This window comes from Schistocerca piceifrons, chromosome 7 (assembly GCF_021461385.2).
Source record: "Schistocerca piceifrons isolate TAMUIC-IGC-003096 chromosome 7, iqSchPice1.1, whole genome shotgun sequence".
Classification (NCBI taxonomy): Eukaryota; Metazoa; Arthropoda; class Insecta; order Orthoptera; family Acrididae; genus Schistocerca; species Schistocerca piceifrons.
In genome coordinates this window covers 198,282,904-198,305,185 of record NC_060144.1, presented here as the reverse complement: position 1 = coordinate 198,305,185, position 22,282 = coordinate 198,282,904, and the positions used below count along the sequence as shown (strand labels likewise).

General features: G+C 38.7%; 1 protein-coding gene across 3 annotated transcripts in view; it reads left to right on the top strand.

Annotated features, from left to right (window-relative positions):
- The window catches only part of LOC124804930 (mediator of RNA polymerase II transcription subunit 25), a 314,698-nt gene that overhangs the window by 215,577 nt on the left and 76,839 nt on the right, over positions 1–22,282 (top strand). For all 3 annotated transcript variants that reach the window (XM_047265308.1, XM_047265306.1, XM_047265307.1), the window contains 2 exons: positions 7,807–7,969; positions 9,485–9,676. In XM_047265308.1, coding sequence (XP_047121264.1) covers positions 7,807–7,969; positions 9,485–9,676 — 355 coding nt within the window. The remainder of the gene's footprint in view (positions 1–7,806; positions 7,970–9,484; positions 9,677–22,282) is intronic.

Genomic DNA, 22,282 nt, shown 5'->3' with positions numbered 1-22,282 from the left:
AAAATCTCATTCTGGAAACATCCCCCAGGCTGTGGCTAAGCCATGTCTCCGCAATATCCTTTGTTTCAGGAGTGCTAGTTCTGCAAGTTTCACAGGAGAGCTTTTGTAAAGTTTGGAAGGTAGGAGACGAGGTACTGGCAGAAGTAAAGCCATGAGTATGGGGCATGATTCGTGCTTGGGTAGCTCTGCTGGTAGAGCACTTGCCCGCAAAAGGCAAAGGTCCCAAGTTCGAGTCTCGGCCCAGCACACAGTTTTAATCTGCCAGGAAGTTTCAAGAATGACATCATTCAGCCTTCTCAGAGCCCATGGTCATCAGCAGTGGATCTTGTCAGGAAGGAGGATGGCAGTTGTTGCTTTTGTGTTGATTACAGGAAGCTTAATAAGATAACTAAAAAGGACATTTACCCTCTTCCACAAATTGATGATACACTAGATAGTCTGAAGATGGCTAAGTTTTTCTCAACCATGGACATGTACTCGGGATACTGGCAAATCGAAGTAGATGAGGCTGATCATGAGAAAACTGCATTCATCACCCCTGAGGGCCTGTATGAGTTTAAGGTAATGCCGTTTGGTTTGTGCAATACATCAGCAACTTTTGAACGAATGATGGATAATCTTCTAAGGCACCTGAAGTAGATGATGGGTCTTTGTTATTTAGATGACATTATAGTGTTCTCAGTGACATTTGATGAACACATAAAAAGACTGAGGGTCGTTTTTAAGTGTCTCCAACAAGGTGGACGGAAACTTAATTCAAGAAAGTCTCTTTGGAGCAAAAGAAATCAAAATACTTGGGCACTTTGTGTCAAACAGAATTGTGCATCCAGACCCAGAAAAGGTGAGAACTATAATGGAATTTCCTATTTCTAAAAGTATTAGAGATGTGAGAAGCTTCCTTGGATTGTGTTCTTATTACCATCGTTTTATCAAAGACTCTTGTATCAAAGCCAGATCACTTCAAGAGTTGTTAAAATCCGATGCTAAATTTATCTGGGGTGGTGCTCAACAAGATTCTTTCGATGTGCTGCAAGAAGCTCTGACGACTGACCCTGTACTTGGTCTATATGATGAGAGAGCACCTACAGAACTACACATAGATGCCAGTGGGTATGGGATCGGTGCTGTTCTGGTGCAGATTTTGGATGGAAAAGAGAAGGTCATACCTTATGCTTCTAGGACACTTACAAAAACCGAGAGAAACTACTCAACTACAGAAAGAGAATATCTTGCTGTGATCTGGGCCATGTGCAGATTTCGACAGTATCTCTATGGAAGGCCATTCACAGTTGTTACAGACAATCATTCACTTCATTGGTTGACAGGTCTTAAGGATCCAACAGGATGACTCGCCAGGTGTGCACTACGTCTTCTAGAGTGTGACATTACCATAGCGTACAAAAGTGGAAGAAAACACCAAGATGCCGACTGGCTCTCAAGAAACCCTGTGCAAGACCATCAAGACTTTGATGAAGATAGTGGACTGTCTCGCTGCACTCCAGGATCTCTCTGCTGAGCAGGAGGAGGACGCCAAGATATCTCAAATTATTCTTGTCTTAAATTGGTCAGAGGATGTGAAAGGACAATTTAAAGTAGTTAATGGATTACTTTGCAAGAAAAACTTTGATCTGTTTAGAAAGAGGTGGCTACCAGTGATTCCTAAACAAATGCACGTAGATGTTCTACAGAAATTCCATGACACACATGAGGCCAGACATGTAGGATTTATTAAGACATACGATAGGATCCACAAGAGATTTTTCTGGCCAGATTTATTTAGGAGTGTCCGTCACTGTGTGTCGCACTGTCGAGAGTGCCGGAGGAGAAAGGCAGTTCCTCAGAAACCACCTGACCCACTCATACCAATTCCACCAGCCGAAACGCCTTTCCAGAGTGTTGGGGTTGACCTTCTCGGATGATTTCCAATGTCTGCTAGTTGTAATAGATGGATTATTGTTTGCACTGATTATCTGACATGCTATGCCATTACAAAAGCCGTGAAAACAGCCGAAGCATTCGAGGTAGCCAAATTCATCGTAGAAGACATTGTATTGAAACACGGTGCCCCAAGGTCATTAATTACAGATCGAGGGAAAGTTTTTCCATCGAATCTTGTGACAGAGATAAACCGTCAGTGCAACATTACTCATCACATGAAGACTGCCTACTATCCACAAACAGGCTTACTGAACGCCTTAATAAGACCTTGGCCGACATGCTATCAATGTTCGTCAATGTTGAGCGGAGCAACTGGGATGAGGTGCTACCTTTTGTCACGTTTGCCTACAACACTGCCAAACAAGACACAACAGGATTTATGCCATTTTTCCCGGTGCACGGGCATGAGGCGACGATAACGATGGACACTGTGTTTCAGTTGTATCCTGCTGACATGGATGACGACTACATCAGCCAGGTGTTAACCAGAGCTGAGGAAGCTCGGCAGTTAGCTTGACTCTGCACACTGCAGGGTTGAGAATACGATTGCCGAAGGTATGACGTGAGCCACCTCTCTGTTGTCTAACAGCTTGATGACCTTGTCTGGATCTTCACTCATGCTTGGAAGGTTGGTCTCTCTTAGAAGCTCCTCAGGCGCTACTGTGGAATTATAATGTTGTAACAGTTGTTTGATGTTACTTATGAAGTCGAAGATTTCGACCCGACACAAGACGACGAAAGATCAGAGATTTGGTCCACGTCCTTCGAATGAAGCCCTATAAGATTCCTGCAACCCAGGGTAAATTTGAAACTCCAGCAACAGGCAACAAGCGGAAAGGTGACAAAGAATGTAGTGGCAAGGGAAGTTCTAAGAAGATCACCGCCAAGGCGAGAATCAGTCATCAGGAGTCGGAGTATGCTGGACCGATGACTTGTTCCCAGACTTGGAGGTCAAAACACCGAAATGCTGTTCTCTGAAGGAGGGAGCAATGTCGCAGAAGAAGCCGAGTAGCACAGCTGCCGTAGTGTAGTGGTTATGGTACTAGATTGTTGCATGGAGGGTCGTGAGTTCAAAACTCACCTGAACTGTAATATTTTAATTCTATATTTGATTCGAGTACATTCTAGAAGTATCCACAAATGGCAAAAATCATTGTGCTACAATGTTCTGTAGCTGTATATATACCGTATATGTTCTGGCCGGAGGCAGTTCACTCCACGCTCTTGTGAGTGGAAGTGCTGAATAAACCTTCATTAAGTGAAGTTAGTATTCGTCTTTCATCTACTTACACCTTCCTCTACATGAAAATATCATTGACATACCACTTTGATGTAAGTATGCTGTGGATGACAACCAGAGGAGCCCTGCTATGAAATGAAATGGCGCCCCAGACCATACCACCTTGTCGGGCTGTATGGCAGGTGACAGTTAGGTTGGTATACCACAGCTGTTCGGGGCATCTCCAGACACATCTTTGCTGATCATCAGGGCTCAGTTCGAAGCAAGATTCATCACTGCGGACAATTCTACTCCAGTGAATGAGATACTGGGCACAGAGGCAACTTTATAAGAAAGGCACAAATGCATCCCTTAAGCAAAATATTCCGACAATCAGTACCTGATTGAGACAAGTACACAACAGAATCATCAACACAGCTAAACAGTTGATTGATATAGAAAATACTAACTCTACTCCTACCTAAGACTTACGATAAAATTCGTTCTCAGTCCATAGACCATACATTGCATGGAGTGGCGGAATGTAAATAATAGTGACGTGAAGTCATTGGTTGCTATTTAATAGTCTTAATGTGCATTGGCTTTTGTGGCAAATGATTCTTTCTGAGTTTTGCTGGAAGTCATTTCTTTTCTTATAACAAAGTTGCAAATTCGGCTAGAATGGGATACAATACATCCCAATCTCCCTTGCACAGGTGTTCAAGCTTGTTTTCAGTTTCTGTTTTTACGGGTGACGTAACTGAGATAGTGTATGTTAACTTTTCATTCAGGCTGTTTGTTATCTTGGTATCCTGTTATCTCATCATTATTTGCTTTGTACACTTTGGTGAGTATGCTACCATGGGGAATTTTAATGTCTCTGCTCCCAAAATTATATGTGCTAACTGAAAAAGTGTACCCTTTTCTGTCGTACTCATTTGGGATAAACTACGCGTCACATGCATCTCTTTATGGTCTAAAACTTCATTTCTTGTTAATGGGTCCACTAAAAAAATATTTCCCCGTAAAAATCTTTCCTTACTTCTATCCAAATGATATCCCTGGTACCGCCTGATATTTTCTCTGTTTTATTTAACTTCAATACTGTCATACGTGGGTTAGTGAGTCGTTGGAACGTGACTATTTGTTCTGTACTCCATCGCATATGTATTCTGGGAACACTGCCAAAATGGTGGACATTTCCCCCAATTTGGACTTCTTGTGTTCCGAAGTCAACCATGCCTAAAAAATGGTGCAGGAATTCGTTGCCTAAAGAGGCCTCAAAATTGTGGTTATGCTTCCAAACCACTTCAAATGTGAACTCCATCTATTTCCGGTTCCACACATTGCAAACCTGTTGGGTAAATTAACTTCTTTTTTTTTTCTAATCCGCCAAGTCTACAACATGTTTTAATGAAGCAAGCTCTGGGATATTTGTATTTCCTCTCTTGTTTTGCCATGTGCCTCCTTAAATTAATTTTTTCAATTTTAACTAATTACTATTAATGTACGTGAATATAACCTGCATTTTCATAAAAGAAAAAGGTTAGCCCTTAGTCTTAAAGAATATAACAGCAGCTTAGTTTTATGTATATAATTGATTTTCTGATTTATTTGTACTAATCCCAGTTAGTATCTTTTGTTACAGGGTGAAATCAGTAATTGTTTCGTAAGTTAAATTCTGTTGTTGACTTATTAACAGATATAAATTCTGTTATAAACATTTGGAAGACGAAATACTAGTAATCTGAAAGTATCTATTTGGCTCTATCCGAAAACACGTTAGCAAAGCCAGCCCTTAATTGATTCCAAAGTAATTAACAGTTTTGACAAAAGTATTGTTGCATAACAATATTTGTTAATTACATAATTTAAACAAATAATTCGGTCTAACTCTTGTAGTAGAAGAAACTGTTAAAAAGACGGAATCTTTCGATGTATTCATTTAATTTAAAGAGTTAAGTTTTAATTGTAATTCCTGTAAATTTAATTTTGAACAGTGTGTAATTTCGGCACCTATTGTTGTTAGGATATATAAGGCCCTAACTTTTGATCACAAGACAGTCAGTCCACAGACGAATTTCAGACGGGAAACCTGTGTTGGTTAGAACAGCAGCAATGCATCAACTTAACTGTGAAATAAGTGTGACATGATTAGACTGTGTGTTGAAACAATGACAGTGGCCATTCCATACGTACCTGATTATTCCAAAAGAACTGTGAATTATGTGGTTATGTTTTTTACTGCTCATAGACATTCAACAGTAAACTACTGAAACAGTATGTGGATGTTCGCCTGAAAACTATTAATGAGGCTTATCGAAAGTGCCCTGGCCATGTTAATTGTGTATATGGGGGAAGGAAGTTGTGAAACGTGAAAGTAAACAAATGTGAAATGCAAATGTGCAACAACACAGTATGTCAACACCGAAGACAATCAACAAAGAAAAGAAACAAAAAAGATGAACTGTCACAATGCCAGTTTTAATTCTTGACCACGAGTAGATTTAAGAACAAAAGGTAGATCATCTTCCTTTGTTTTTACTTTACAAAATTAGTTTTGGCACCCAAGTGAGTTCTTGATACTCTTACTGGATTCACTTTGCTGAAGGAGAGCAAGGTGCAGTGACAGAACTGTTCCCATAGACGGTTCCCCCATTCATATTCCCTTGTGCACCTCTGTAACCTATTTAGTTTGTTGAGCAATGCTGCCGAGACTGATAGTTTGCTTTCAAGTGTCTGATCTTTCTACATTAGGCACCTGCAGTTGGCAAAAACTAAGGAATCTCATCCTTGGTGCTTGCAATGAGTGTAGTGCACTTCGGCAATGGATGCACATCTAGGGGGCTCACCCTGGCATAGAAATGAGACTCGTACGACCTCCCTTAGCGTATTCAACAAAGCCCACTTTACCTTACCTGTGGGCTGATCCTGTGAACAAATACAGCTGCACACAGTGAGTTTCAGCTTTGCTGAGTAGCACCTCATTCATTTCATTATTTTTCCCTAGTAAATACGTACAACATGACACAGCTGAATCCTCTCTGGAATTATGATGTTGGGTGGAAAGTTAGTCCCTATAATAGTTAATTCTATGCTTATCTCCTTAGCCCTTTTGAATGGACATCAAATGCCTTGGGATTTCTGGCCCTACTATGGAATTTACATAAATGTGTGCCTGTCCTTGCAATAAAGATTGATGGATCTTGCCAATACTTTGCTATGCCATGTGGATAATTTCAATACGTCTGTTGTATGCTGTATGAAAGTGTGGACTTTTCACCAGGCTTACCCTCAAAGATGGGAACCAGCGAACCCATTACAACATCAATTACAGGATGAGATGGAATCACCCGTGTGAACCTCAGGAATGAGGAAGCAAGTGTGGGCACCATGCTGCTTCATGGGGTCGCATTTACTAATGGTTCATTTAGGCATCTTTGCACATCTTACTTTTTCGTCTGGAGTTACTCAAGCCTTGCTTGCCTGTCAGAATCCATCTCCATCTGTCCCTGTGACCTGGTGGTGGACTTTGCTTTAAACTAAACTCATCTAAACCAACTACAGATAGTACTTGCATTTCAACATCTGTCACTTGTTCCGCACCAAGAAACCACTGCCATAGAACCTGGCTACCCTTGGACGGCGTATCTGCAGTTATGAGAACTTCTTTGCCTGGTACGCTGAATGTCTCTGAGGATCTTCCCTGCCCCGCACCCCGCCAAAACCTAATCCACAATCAGATTTCTCCATGTCCTCACATGCACCTAACCCTCCCATTACTCCCAAGAATCAGCTACAAAGAAGCACCCTTCTCGTGGCCCAGTATCATCATGTACCGAACAGCTGGATTATGGAGAGATGTTGTATCCGTAACAGTATATCATCGTACAATCATGTTATTATGTAAACTAATGTAAAACTCTCTGTTTTCTGGCTGAGAGAGTTTACTGAAATGGAATTACATTTCAGAGTCAGTAACATCATCTTAAGGCAAAGTGACATTGCCAAAAGATGACACGTGATGTTTTTTGAAGTGGTGAACCAAATTAACAAATTCACTCAGCTGGAAACCTGAGAGCATTACATTAATATATCACTTCATTTGAGAAACAACAATAGGCCATTCATTGACGCCTGCTAAGCCCTTCCTTTTGTGTCATTTACTCCAAAACAAATATTGACTCCATTTTAAAATATTTAGCATAAGGTACGCAAAAATATTTTGCAACAGTATCACAGGGCTCGTAATGATTGACATGGGTAGTTCATATACTAAAGAATGATGTAATTATATTTTTAATGAGTCATATTTCAGGAGAAAGATGCTGCTGCAATGAGATTGTATTTTCTTCATAATGAAATCTAACACCAATGGTGGTATCATAGCAAGTGCTGTGCTTTAGAGTTTCATTGTCAGGCTATAAAAATCTGTAACTTACTTGGACGAAAAAAATTTTCGGGTAATCGTGGACTACAACAAGAACAGACTTCATTCAACCACATCTCATGTAATAAACATTATTTTCTTTTCAGTGTCCATTAAAAAATATTGAAGCAGTAGTGGCTGTAATACTTTTCTGTTTTAGGTAATGTATAACTTCAAGTTTCAGCACTTGACACTTACAGCAGATATATTTTTCTCACAGGAAGGCTGACTCATGGCCTCAGAAACTAATTGTGCAGTTGGTGCCAAAAGAACTGCTTGGAGTTGTTGGTGGTATTTTTCTGAAAAATTCAAATCCTCTGCATTTCCATCCAGAGAACTGTGAAGCTCTTGAATTATTGACCGGAGCTTTGAGTTCTGGATATGTAAGTTATTAGTTCTTATTGTGTACAGTATCACATAAAAACTTATTTTTGTTAGTAGCCATTTTTATAAAAAGAATTTTGGATTACTCACTTTGTAATTTGGAGTGGAAGATCCTATTCTTCCATTATGTATAGAAATATCTTTAATATATAATAGCAATCTATAAAAATAAATAATATGTGTTACGAGGAACAACGAAAGACCTCTCATGCTTCAGGATACACAGCTATTACGATTTAGATATGCCTGGCATTATAAGCCAGCCCAAGATTTCGTGAGGTGATATTACACATTTTCCTGAATTCTTGAATTGGTTTATATTGTTATGTCAGAGCTATTAAGAGAGATGAATTCTCTTTTGAGAGACTGTAGCTGACTTATAAGAGCACATCTTGACCGAGCAATACAGAAAAGCTGTATATTACAATTAAATATTGTGGAGAGAAATAAGTGTTACTTTATGGAAAGAATAAATAAATCAATGTTCAGGCTTGACTGACAATTTTATGCTGACCTGCAGATAATACTTGGAATTGAACCTGTCTCTCTCTCTCTCTCTCTCTCTCTCTCTCTCTCTCTCTCTCTCTCTGTGTGTGTGTGTGTGTGTGTGTGTGTGTGTGTGTGTGTGTGTCTCACACACCACAAACACACACCTAGCTCATGAAAGGATTTTTCCAAAGGCTAGCAAGTTTTCATTATTTTTTTGTATGCCTGTTAACCACTCTATGCTTTTACTGTTCAGTGAGTAATTTCCTTTACTCCTGAATTATTTACATGAAGTATTTTTACATAAGTTCTTGTCAATTATTTGTTGCTTACATATGACTAATGCCATACTTAACTGCACATGTGCAACACAGTTCTGTTAACTAATCAGTTACTCTAACAGGTACTGATTTAGATAAAAATAATGGAAACACTGAGGAACTGCAAGGGCACATTATCACATATTGGAGAAACCTGGTGACAATTTTACAACTGAATTTTTTATCACAGTGTTTTAACATAAGTTTAATAAGTGATTTATTTAATTCTTTGCTGTTTTCTTTCACAATTTTGTTTTCTTACTTTGCGTTATTTGCAATGTTTTTGTCATCACGTGTTACTTTCTCACAATTTTTTTATTTTAATTGTCTCTCTGCTTCCTTCTTTTAATTTTTTCCCATGCACTCTATTTCTACCTTTGTATCCATCTATGTCTTTCAAAACTGTTTCAACTTTTACTTTATATTTAAGATAATCAGTAGCTTGTTATGAATCTCGATTGGTGTAGTTTATTAAAATAGTTCACAGTATAGAGTCATTGCATGTTTCATTTTTCTGTGTTTTTGTATATTATTTGCATGCTGACCACTTTCATGATATGCAACATGAAAGGCTCAGAGTAATCATTTACACAAATCTTCCTTAATTAAGTTCAAAAACTGTGCATAATGTGTTCCCTTAAAAATGCAGCAACAAATAAATTATGTGTATATGTTACTCACAGTGTCATCAACTTTATGATGTTTCAGGCGGGCTATGTCCATTTCAAGAGAGTGACGTCGACGCCGACGTCAGAGTGTAACGTTAAGGTTATTGTCCTTCTTTACGCGTCATTGAGGAATGAATATGTTGGATTTGTCCCTAATGATGATCCAGCGTATATGGCAGGTGTCCATAGTGCCATAAGGGAATCGAGCCCAAGCGAAGCAGCTTTGATTCAGGTATGTTCATATTTTATCATATATTGATGGCTGTTTAATAGAAAAAAGAGGGAAAATGGAATTTTATTTTTATGTCTGTCTTTAATGTTTATAGAATTTGAATTTTATAATTTAATGTGTCATTACGATACTGCAGTGCCTGTGTTATTCTGAATTATGATGCAATGTTCTTTCGGATGTGCCTGCATGTCCAAAGGAACCCCAACAGAATAAATAGTCCTGTCATGGGAAAAGCCATGTATAACACTATTACATGGGGACTTGTGCATATAGTACACACATCATAAATGTGCCTAGTTTCCACAACATGTCATATAATGTTACCTCTTTTACAGAATTTGACTGTGATGTATGACTGATAGATGTAGAAATCAGACTATTAGTTCCTTTTCCTAAAAGATTTCTAGCTGTTAGAAACAAACACAGTAAAAATGTAATAATACTGACTCTAGGGCCTTTCTATACAAGTTCATTAAGTGGATTGTCAAAAGGATTTACAGTTATCAGCCTGTCAAGGCAAAGAAATTGTTAAGTTTCAGAAAAGTGGAAGAAGTAAATTTGGCCTACTTTTCTGCTGTTCTCTGACATAACTTCAAAAATAAATATAACTTTTCAGGGTATGGTTCTGAGAAAGACACAGGAATCTTTTACCTACTACACCTGCATACATATGCAGCTTTGATCTAGAAAGGCCATGAACTTTTAATCATCACTGTGTGCTAAAGAAAGTTTGTCCAGGGGGGACTTCTATGTTTGCGTTTTGTATAACCAACAAATTAAATACACGCATTTAAATTTATTAAGACACCTTATACATTTGTCTTAATAAATGATCTGTCAAAAGCCAAAGGTGGGGTGTGGTCACTCTGTATTGTAATTCAGTGTTTTTATGCAATACTACTTCAGTGTTACTGAGCCAAAAAAAGCAATTTTCTTTTTATGACTCCTTGTACTTTATTGGATTTCATTTATAAATGAAAGAATTTTATCTTTATTTTACTCAAAACTTGAACCTGCTAAATCTCAGTATTTATGCATGACAATTTCATCTTTTCAGCAAAACTTACTCACTTTCGCTTTACTTATTATCACAAAGAGAGTAAGAATATTAACATCATTAAATTTGTCTGAAAACATGTGCTTCAGCACTTCTACCTCATAGATCATACAGTACTTTTACGTGCACTTTAAAAGTTAGTCCACAACAATTATTTTCAGACATTCATTCAGATATGAAAATTAGTGCTTATAGATATTGAATAAAGCACTTCAAATGTTTTTATAACAGGTTTACTCAGAATAATCAAACACTGGAAAAGGACCCTTTATAGGTGAATGATTAGGAATAAAACAACAGTGTGAACCAGATTTTATGTTTAACACATTAATAATAAAAAAGTTAATTTTGAATTAATGGTTCACTCTTCTACAACTCTAATTATACAGTTTATAACCTGTTGGCTGTAGTTGTTGGGTGTGGCGGATGGCAATGGCAGCTCTGCTATCTATGGTATGGTGTACAAGTTTCTTCCAGTATCGACTGTTTAATTATTCTTGGCGTTGTTTTAATGTCCATAACGTAGCCCAAATACTTGTACCAAAGCCGTAATAATCCAGCAGTTGTCATCTGAGGCTGTTGTGCAACACTTTCCACGGAAGGCATCGCCTGCTTTGTCCAAGTGTTGCCTCTTTCATTGCTGCCTGCAGACTGTGTCCTCTCATTTCTGCTCATTCTACAGGTAGTGTCCCAAAAACGCAAGCCACCTTTTACACTTCCATACAGTACAAAAGCACTCCATCTTTTACATAACACATATCCTACGCATTGTCCCTAAGTGTGTACCGTTTTATACGAATGACAACTTACACAAATATTTAAAATTACGTACATGAACATTTTCATTTTATTAACCCAAAACAAAATATTATTTAATAAATTATACATTTTGCATATTTATGGCATAAGTTACAAACATACATTAACAAAGCACTCGAACATCACATATATCTCACTTTCCATGTTGTTGTTGTTGTTGTTGTTGTTGTTTTGGCCTTCAGTCCAGAGACTGGTTTGATGCAGCTCTCCATGCTACTTTAGCCTGTGCAAGCCTCTTCACCTCTGAATAAGTACGGCAACTTACATCCTTCTGAATCTGCTTAGCATATTCATCTCTTGGTCTCGCTCTACAATTTTTACCCTCCACGCTTACCTCCAGCACTAAATTGGCGATACCTTGATGCCTCAGAACATATCCTGCCAACTGATCCCTTCTTCTTGTCAAGTTGAGCCACAAATTCCCCTTCTCCCCAATTCTATTCAGTACCTCCTCATTATTTAAGTGATCTACCCATCAAATCTTCAGCATTCTTCTGTAGCACCACGTTTCAAAACCTTCTATTCTCTTCTTATCTAAACTGTTTATCATCCATGTATCACTTCCACCAATGGCTTCACTCCATAAAAAGAAAAGACTTCCTGACACTTAAATCTGTCAACAAATTTCTCTTCGTCAGAAACACTTTCCATGCCATAGCCAGTCTGCATTTTATATCCATTCTACTCTGACCACTATCAGTTATTTTGCTCCTCAAATAACAAAACTCATTTAGTAATTCAAGTGTCTCATTTCCTAATCTAATATTCTCAGCATCACGTGATTTAATTTGATTACATTCCATTATCCTAGTTTTGCTTTAGCTGATATTCATCTTATATCCTCCTTTCAAAACACTGTCCATTCTGTTCAACTGTTCTTCCAGGTCCTTTGCTGTTTCTGACAGAATTACAGTGTCATCAGCGAACCTCAAACATCAGGGATAGGCTACAACCATGTCTTACTCCCTTCTCATTCACAGCTTGCCTTTCATGCCCCTTGATTCTTATGACTGCCATCTTGTTTCTGTACAAATTGTAAATAGCTTTTCGTTCCCGGTATTTTATTCCTGTTACCTTCAGAATGTGAAAGAGAGTATTCCAGTTAACATTGTCAAAAGTTTTCTGTAATTATACAAATACTTGAAACATAGGTTTGCCTTTCCTTAACCTATCTTCTAAGATAAGTCATAGGGTCAGTATTGCCTCGCATGTTCCAACATTTCTGTGGAATCCAAACTGATCTTCCCTGACGTCAGCTTCTACCAGCTTTTCCATTCATCTGTAAAGAATTCGTGTTAATATTTTGCACCTGTGACTTATTAAACTAATAGTTCGGTAATTTTCACACCTGTCAACACCTGCATTCTTTGGGATTGGAATTACTGTATTCTTCTTGAAGACTGAGGGTATTTCACCTGTCTCAAACATCTTGCTCACCAGATGGTAGAGTTTTATCATGACTGGCTCTCCAAAGGCTACCAGTAGTTCTAGTGGAATGTTGTCTACCTTTGGGGCATTGTGTCAACTTAGGTCTCTCAGTGCTCTGACAAATTCTTTACACAGTATCGTACCTCCCATTTCATCTTCGCCTACATCCTCTTCCATTTCCATAATATTGCCCTCAAGTACATCGCCCTTGTATAGACCCTCTATATACTCTTTCCACCTTTCTGCTTTCCCTTCTTTGCTTAGGACAGGTTTTACATCTGTGCTCTTGATATTCATACAAGTGGTTATCTGTTCTCTAAAGGCCTCTTTAATTTTCCTAGGCAGCATCTATCTTACCCTGAGTGATACGTACTTCTTCAGCCTTACATTTGCCCTCTAGCCACCCCTGCTTAGCCGTTTTGTTTTTCCTGTCAATCTCATTTTTGAGATGTGTGTGTTCCTTTTCGCCTGCTTCATTTACTGCATTTTTATGTCTTCTCCTTTCATCAATTAAATTCAATATCTCATCTGTTACCCAAGGATTTCTACTAGCCATCTTCTTTTTACCTACCTGATCCTGTGCTGCCTTCACTATTTCATCTCTCAAAGCTATCCATTCTTCTTCTAGTGTGTTTTTTCCCCTGTTCTTGTCAATCATTCCCTAATACTCTCTCTGAAACCTCTCATTCTTTCAGTTTATCCAGGTCCCATCTCCTTAAATTCCTACCTTTTTGCAGTTTCTTTAGTTTCAATCCACAGTTCATAACCAATAAATTGTGGTCAGAGTCCACGTCTGCCCCTGGAAATGTGTTACAATTAAAACCTAGTTCCTAATTCTCTGCCTTATCATTACACAATCTATCTGAAACCATCCAGTGTCTCCAGGCCTCCTCCATGTATACAATCTTTCCATATAGTCTTCGCATATCACATTTATATTATGATAAAACATTAAAGGCAAAAAACTTTTATAGATTAGATGGCTGGCTGAATAATAGTGTTACATGGTGACTACACCTGTCATGAAGTACATTAAATGTATTTGCACTTGCGAACGTGGCAACCATCTGCTGTATAATGGAATGACGTCAATGAAAGTTTGAGCTGGACTGGGACCTAAACATGGAATTTCTGCTTATTTTGAGCAGCTGACTCATGGCCAGAACCAAATTTCCATGTGTTGACAACTGTGTGTCCAGAGTCTGTATTTGTACATCCGTTATATATATTCCCTCCTGTACAGGGAAGAGATTGTACTTGAAAGTCATTCACCCGGCATCGGCAGATATATACGATATTCCAGTGCCTGTGTTGTTCCAAATTATGTTGCAGTGTTCCTTCAGACACGCATGCATGTTCATGCCATACCAGGTCTCAAACCTGGATTTCCTGCTTTTCGCGAGCAGTCGCCCTACCGTTTGTCTATCTGAGCACTACATGTGGCTGGACCCAAACTTCCATATGTCATCAACCATGTGTCTGCAACTAGTGCTCATACGTCCAGTATATATATTCTTGGTGGGGTAGACATTTTACGTGAAATTGGTTTGCCCAGTGTCAGTAGATAAATACAATACTGCAGTGCCTGTGTTATTCCAAATTGCGGTGCAATGTTCCTTCAAACATGCATACATTTCTGAAGGAACAGGCATTGTGGTGACAACATTCATCATGAAATACATAAAATTTATTCATAGTTGTGAATATGGACAACCATCAGCTGTATAATGGAATGATGACAGTGAAAATTTGGGCTGGACTGGGATTCAAACCCAGATTTCATGCTTGTTGTGAGTGGTCGCCTTACCATTTGGCATTCCATTATACAGCTGATGGTTGTCCATTTTTGCAACTGCAAATACCTTTTGTGTATTTCAAGACAGCTGTAATCGCTACAGTGCCTTTTCCTTCAGACATGCATGTAGGTCGAAGGAACATTGCATTGTAATTTGGAATAACACAAGCACTGTACTATTGTATTTATCCGGCGACATTGGATGAGCATGTTTCAAGTAAAATGTCTCACCTGTATCAAAATATACATAACGGATGTACGAGTTGTAGACATGTTTTGATGTCATGTGGAAGTTTGGGTCTGGCCATGAGCTGTGCTTGGATAACCACATGGTAAGGTAACCGCTCATGATAAGCAGGAAATCTGGGTATGAATCCTGATCTGGCACAAATTTTCATTGTCATCATTCCATTGTATAGCTGATGATTGCTCATATTCACAACTGCAAATACGTTTCATGAATGTGTCATTGGATCAGAGAGACTGTGAAGAAGCAAGCTGTGATATTTATACTTCCCCTCTTCTTTTGCCGTCTGTCTCCTTAAAATTCAAATTTCTAACTTTTTACAATTTACTATTAACATATGTTAATATAATCTGCATTTGCATAAAAGAGAAAGATTGGCCCTCAACTTTAAAGCATATAACACCAGATCTAATTTTGTGCTTAGTGTTATGTATGTAATTGATTTTCTAATTTATTGGGAATATGCTTACTTAGTATCATTTCTTATAGGATGTAATCGGTAATTGTTTTGTAATTGAAATTCTATTGTTGACTTATAAACAAATTCAAATTTGGTACTAATTATAAACATTTGGAAGATGAAATACTAGTAATCTTAAAGTATCTATTTGGCTCTATTCGAAAACTTGTTCGCAAAGCCAGTGCTTAATTAATTCCTAAGTAATTAACAGTTTTGTCAGAAGTATTGTTTTTGTAACTATATTTGTTAATTTCACAATTTAAACAAATAATTCAGCCTAACTCTTGTAGTAGAAGAAACCGTTAAAAAGACAGAATTTTTCGATGTATTCAGTTAATTTAAGGAGATAGGTTTTAATTGTAATTTCTGTAAATTAAACTTTGAACAATGTGTAGTTTCAGCACCTATTATTGTGAGGATATATAATGGCCCAATTTTTGGTCACGAGACAGTCAGTCCATGGCTGAGTTTCGGATGAGGAACCTATATTGGTTAGAACGACAACAATGCATCAACTTAACAGTGAAATAAGTGTTCCACCAATAGGCCGTGTGTTAAACCAATGACAGTGTCTGCTCCATACGCACCTTTCTATTCTCCAAGAACAGTGAACTTTGTGGTAAGGTTTTACAGCTCATAGATGTTCAACAGTAAACTATAGTAGCAGTATGAGGATGTTCGCCTGCACCATATTAATGAGGCTTATCAAAAGTTAAACAATAGTGCACTGGCCATATAACTCTGTAATATTGGGGGGCTGTGAATAATGAAAGTTAAAGACTGTGAAACACAACTGTGCATCTGTTGGCTGCATCATTTACAGTAGACAGTAGTTGTACTTCCACAACCCATTTTTCAGCCAGTACATCGACACTAAGAACAACAAACAAAGAGATAAGCAAAGCAGGCGAGCATCATTACAAGACACAAACAGGTACATACGGGTAAATTCATCACTCACTCAGTGACTTCATTTTATGTGAACACCAATGAGGAAGAGATGTTTAAGGGATGGAGACTAGTTGGAACTAACTCAGAGACATCCACTGCTGCACAGTGTTTGGGATAACATATTACTTTGGTAAAGTGATATCTTGCTCAACACGTGTAGTAGCAACAAATGATGATTGCCACCATAAAAATATTCTGTATTTTAAATAGTGGGAGTTTTATTTCATTTGTACATGGAATCTGGTACAGATGGACACATTGTTTCTGCAAGGTGGGACGGTGATTGCTGCCTTATTGTGCTTAGTGGTACTTGCTGTTTTGGGCAGTTTATTTCATACACAGTCGTCCCAGCTCAGAGATGTGCCATGAGTACCGTAACAATTGACTTCTCATCACAGGACAAAAGAACTGTCACTAAGACTTGAGAGATCAGTCATTCATGTCAAGTCAAAGAGAGTACATGTAGTAGCTTGAATTGTTAAGAAGTGTTTATCCCGACTGCAAATGTAGAATCGGTTTATGAAGGTTTCTGAAAAAAATGTTTTTATCATTTAGTAAAGCTTTAGTTTTGTGAACATTTCCCAGTTTACAGAGCAGAAATGGTTGTAAAGGAGATGGAATCTGCTTATGAAGTTTTGCTGCAAGGCTAGACCAAGAAACAGCAGCACAGTAATAAAAACTGATGGTGATGGTAAACTTTTAGCCTGAAATTTACTTGTTACATTCGAGACAACATGTCACTCTGTTGCCCTAAGCGATGGAACAAGAATGCTTCTGAGCTGGAGAAACAACTAAGTTTGATAGATAACAATAAATAAATTTTATTTAAGAAAGAAGTAATAAGGAGAACAATTTCAGTGAAATATATTACTGTTATCCTTAGCAATGGGACAGTGCAGAAGTCGTTACTAGGACTATACTGAAAAGTCATTAAGAGGAATTGCATAGTCAGTGAGCCATCATTGATTTCATTGTCTACAGTTATATTGAAGAAGATTTTTTCAGTCCACTAGTCAGAAGATCATTGGCTGTGGGGAAGTGCTAGAATTGTTTCATCAGTTCGTAATGACAGCCTGACAGCCAATGGTGAGCATGTCTGCAGCTCATCAACCTACAACATCTGATCCAGCAATGCATCTATCTGCTGTGACACAGTTTGCCCAGCTCTGTGTTCCAGCCTCTAGTCAACTTCACATTGCAGTGAGCTACACCTGCTGTATGTTGTGAGCTGTGTTAAGTCCGAGTTGATTTGTTGCTGATTGTAGTAGTTTTGTGCATTGTTAGCAGTCAGAAGTGAATTTGTGTACTGAAGTTTCTCCTTTTGGGTTTGGGTACAGGGAAGTTGTCAAAGTTCTGTGACATTTGGGGGCAGACTAATTATAAGGTTACTATTACTGTGATTGTATGCCTATACTGACAATAGACAAGGAGGCAAATGAACAAGAGTTATTTAAAAGTTTGAGTATGCAATTAAGTGCTGATTTAAACAGTAAGTTAGATGCCCTTAATACAAACATAAAAGTTCAGGGTGATGAGCTGTGTGCTAAAATAGATATCTCCAATGCTGATTTAATGCTACACTGCATGATTTTATTTTTAGTTATTAAATCATGGTAAAAAAAGATATTTCAGTAATTTTGAGTAGACAAAATGATATAGAACTTGTAAGATTCAACAAATTTTCATTTATTATTGCATTATGGGTACAAAAACAAAAATGTACAAAAATTCCACATCATGCAGTGTGATGGCAATAATAGACATTGTGCAAAAATGCTACATCATGCAGTATGACATAACATTGGCTAGATTGACCCCATTTAACAAACCGTGCAGTCAATATTTTGTAGCTTATAACATGTAATTCACTACAGTATAGAAAAATAGTAGTATGCTTGCAAAACTACCACTGTAACAGTGAAATATTTAGAAACAACATGATATTGTAAAAAATAAGCGTTATTCAATATGATAAATTTTGAAGCAGTCAGTGTTCTTCAGACACAGAGCTAGTTCACACATTTCACAGTGGACAGCAGTAAATGCCTTGCAGCTGGCACACCTATAGTGTTGACACTTTTCCATCACCGTCGGCCAATGTCCAGCACCCTCTCTCTGTACATCTATTGTTGGCTGAGCTGTGACTAGAGACATTTCCACTTGATTATGAGGATAGGATGTTGGTCTGCCTCACTTTCCATGTGTTCCTCCTACTTTGCAACACACTTGTGGAAGAATCCAGTAATTTATGGTTGTAACATCTATTGTTGTTGTTGTTGTTGTTGCGGTCTTCAGTCCTGAGACTGGTTTGATGCAGCTCTCCATGCTACTCTATCCTGTGCAAGCTTCTTCATCTCCCAGTACCTACTGCAACCTACATCCTTCTGAATCTGCTTGGTGTATTCATCTCTTGGTCTCCCTCTACAATTTTTACCCCCCACGCTGCCCTCCACTGCTAAATTGGTGATCCCTTGATGCCTCAGAACATGTCCTACCAATCGATCCCTTCTTCTAGTCAAGTTGTGCCACAAGCTCCTCTTCTCCCCAATTCTATTAAATACCTCCTCATTAGTTATGTGATCTACCCATCTAATCTTCAGCATTCTTCTGTAGCACCACATTTCGAAAGCTTCTATTCTCTTCTTGTCCAAACTATTTATCATCCATGTTTCACTTCCATACATGGCTACACTCAATACAAATACTTTCAGAAATAACTTCCTGACACTTAAATCTATACTCGATGTTAGCAAATTTCTCTTCTTCAGAAACGCTTTCCTTGCCATTGCCAGTCTACATTTTATGTCCTCTCTATGGCGACCATCATCAGTTATTTTGCTCCCCAAATAGCAAAACTCCTTTACTACTTTAAGTGTCTCATTTCCTAATCTAATACCCTCAGCATCTCCCGACTTAGTTCGACTACATTCCATTATCCTCGTTTTGGTTTTGTTGATGTTCATCTTATATCCTCCTTTCAAGACTCTATCCATTCCGTTCAACTGCTCTTCCAAGTCGTTTGCTGTCTCTGACAGAATTACAATGTCATCGGCGAACCTCAAAGTTTTTATTTCTTCTCCATGGATTTTAATACCTACTCCAAATTTTTCTTTTGTTTCCTTCACTGCTTGCTCAATATACAGATTGAATAACATCGGGGAGAGGTTACAACCCTGTCTCACTCCCTTCCCAACCACTGTTTCCCTTTCAAGCCCCTCAACTCTTATAACTGCCATTTGGTTTCTGTACAAATTGTAAATAGCGTTTCGCTCTCTGTATTTGACCCCTGCCACCTTCAGAATCTGAAAGAGAGTATTCCAGTCAACATTGTCAAAATCTTTCTGTAGGTCTACAAATGCTAGAAATGTAGGTTTGCCTTTCCTTAATCTAGCTTCCAAGATAAGTCGTAGGGTCAGTATTGCCTCTCGTGTTTCTACGGAATCCAAACTGATCTTCCCCGAGGTCGGCTTCTACTAGTTTTTCCATTCATCTGTAAAGAATTCGCGTTAGTATTTTGCAGCCGTGACTTATTAAACTGATAGTTCGGTAATTTTCGCATCTGTCAACACCTGCTTTCTTTGGTATTGGAATTATTATATTCTTCTTGAAGTCTGAGGATATTTCGCCTGTCTCATACATCTTGCTCACCAGATGGTAGAGTTTTGTCAGGACTGGCTCCCCCAAGGCTGTCAGTAGTTCTAATGGAGTGTTGTCTACTCCCGGGGCCTTGTTTCGACTCAGGTCTTTCAGTGCTCTGTCAAACTCATCACGCAGTATCGCATCTTCCATTTCATCTTCATCTACATCCTCTTCCATTTCCATAATATTGTCCTCAAGTACATCTCCCTTGCATAGACCCTCCATATACTCCTTCCACCTTTCTGCTTTCCCTTCTTTGCTTAGAATTGGGTTTCCATCAACGCTCTTGATATTCATACAAGTGGCTCTCTTTTCTCCACAGGTCTCTTTAATTTTCCTGTAGGCAGTGTCTATCTTACCCCTAGTGAGATAAGCCTCTACATCCTTACATTTGTCCTCTAGCCATCCCGCACTTCCTGTCGATCTCATTTTTGAGATGTTTGTATTCCTTTTTGCCTGCTTCATTTACTTCATTTTTATATTTTCTCCTTTCATCAATTAAATTCAATATTTCTTCTGTTACCCAAGGATTTCTACTAGCCCTCGTCTTTTTACCTACTTGATCCTCTGCTGCCTTCACTACTTCATCCCTCAGAGCTACCCACTCTTCTTCTATTGTATTTCTTTCCCCCATTCCTGTCAAATGTTCCCCTATGCTCTCCCTGAAACTCTGTACAATCTCTGGTTCTTTCAGTTTATCCAGGTCCCATTTCCTTAAATTCCCACCTTTGTCAGTTTCTTCAGTTTTAACCTACAGTTCAGAACCAATAGATTGTGGTCAGAGTCCACACCTGCCCCTGGAAATGTCTTAAAATTTAAAATCTGGTTCCTAAATCTCTGTCTTACCATTACATAATCTATCTGAAACCTTCTAGTATCTCCAGGGTTCTTCCATGTATACAACCTTCTTTCATGATTCTTGAACCAAGTGTTAGCTATGATTAAGTTATGCTCTGTGCAAAAATTCTACCAGGCGGCTTCCTCTTTCATTTCTTAGCCCCAATCCATATTCACCTACTATGTTTCCTTCTCTTCCTTTTCCTACTGTTGAATTCGTCACCCATGACTATTAAATTTTCGTCTCCCTTCACTATCTGAATAATTTCTTTTATTTCATCATACATTTCTTCAATTTCTTCGTCATCTGGAGAGCTAGTTGGCATATAAACTTGTACTACTGTAGTAGGCATGGGCTTCATGTCTATCTTGGCCACAATAATGCGTTCACTATGCTGTTTGTAGTACCTTACCCGCATTCCTATTTTTTTTATTCATTATTAAAGCTACTCCTGCATTTCCCCTATTTGACTTTGTATTTATAACCCTGTATTCGCCTGACCAAAAGTCTTGTTTCTCCTGCCACCGAACTTCACTAATTCCCACTATATCTAAATTTAACCTATCCATTTCCCTTTTTAAATTTTCTAACCTACCTGCCCAATTAAGGGATCTGACATTCCACGCTCCGATCCGTAGAATGCCAGTTTTCTTTCTCCTGATAAGGACGTCCTCTTGAGTAGTCCCCTCCCGGAGATCCAAATGGGGGACTATTTTACCTCCGGAATATTTTACCCAAGAGGACGCCATCATCATTAACCATACAGTAAAGCTGCATGCCCTCGGGAAAAATTACGGCTGTAGTTCCCCCTTGCTTTCAACCGTTCGCAGTACCAGCACAGCAAGGCCGTTTTGGTTAGTGTTACAAGGCCAGGTCAGTCAATCATCCAGACTGTTGCCCCTGCAACTACTGAAAAGGCTGCTGCCCCTCTTCAGGAACTACACGTTTGTCTGGCCTCTCAACAGATACCCCTCCGTTGTGGTTGCACCTATGGTACGGCTATCTGTATCGCTGAGGCACGCAAGCCTCCCCACCAACGGCAAGGTCCATGGTGCATGGGGGGCCAAAAGATTAATAAAATGGGGGGGGGCAGAGAACATCTATTAGCTCATTATAATTTTGTATTGTCGAAGCAAACTGTAATGGAGGTCCACACCCCCCAGTATGTTTGTTGTATTCCTGTATCATTTATCCCTTCCCTCATTGCTCTCTTCCAATTGTACCTTTCAGCTGTACACTTCATCTACATTTACATAGATGCTCCGCAACCCACCATACAGGGCATAGCAGAGGGTACCCTGTATCACTACTAGTCATTTCCTTTCTTGTCCCACTCACAAACAGAGAGAGTGAAAAATGACTACCTTGATGC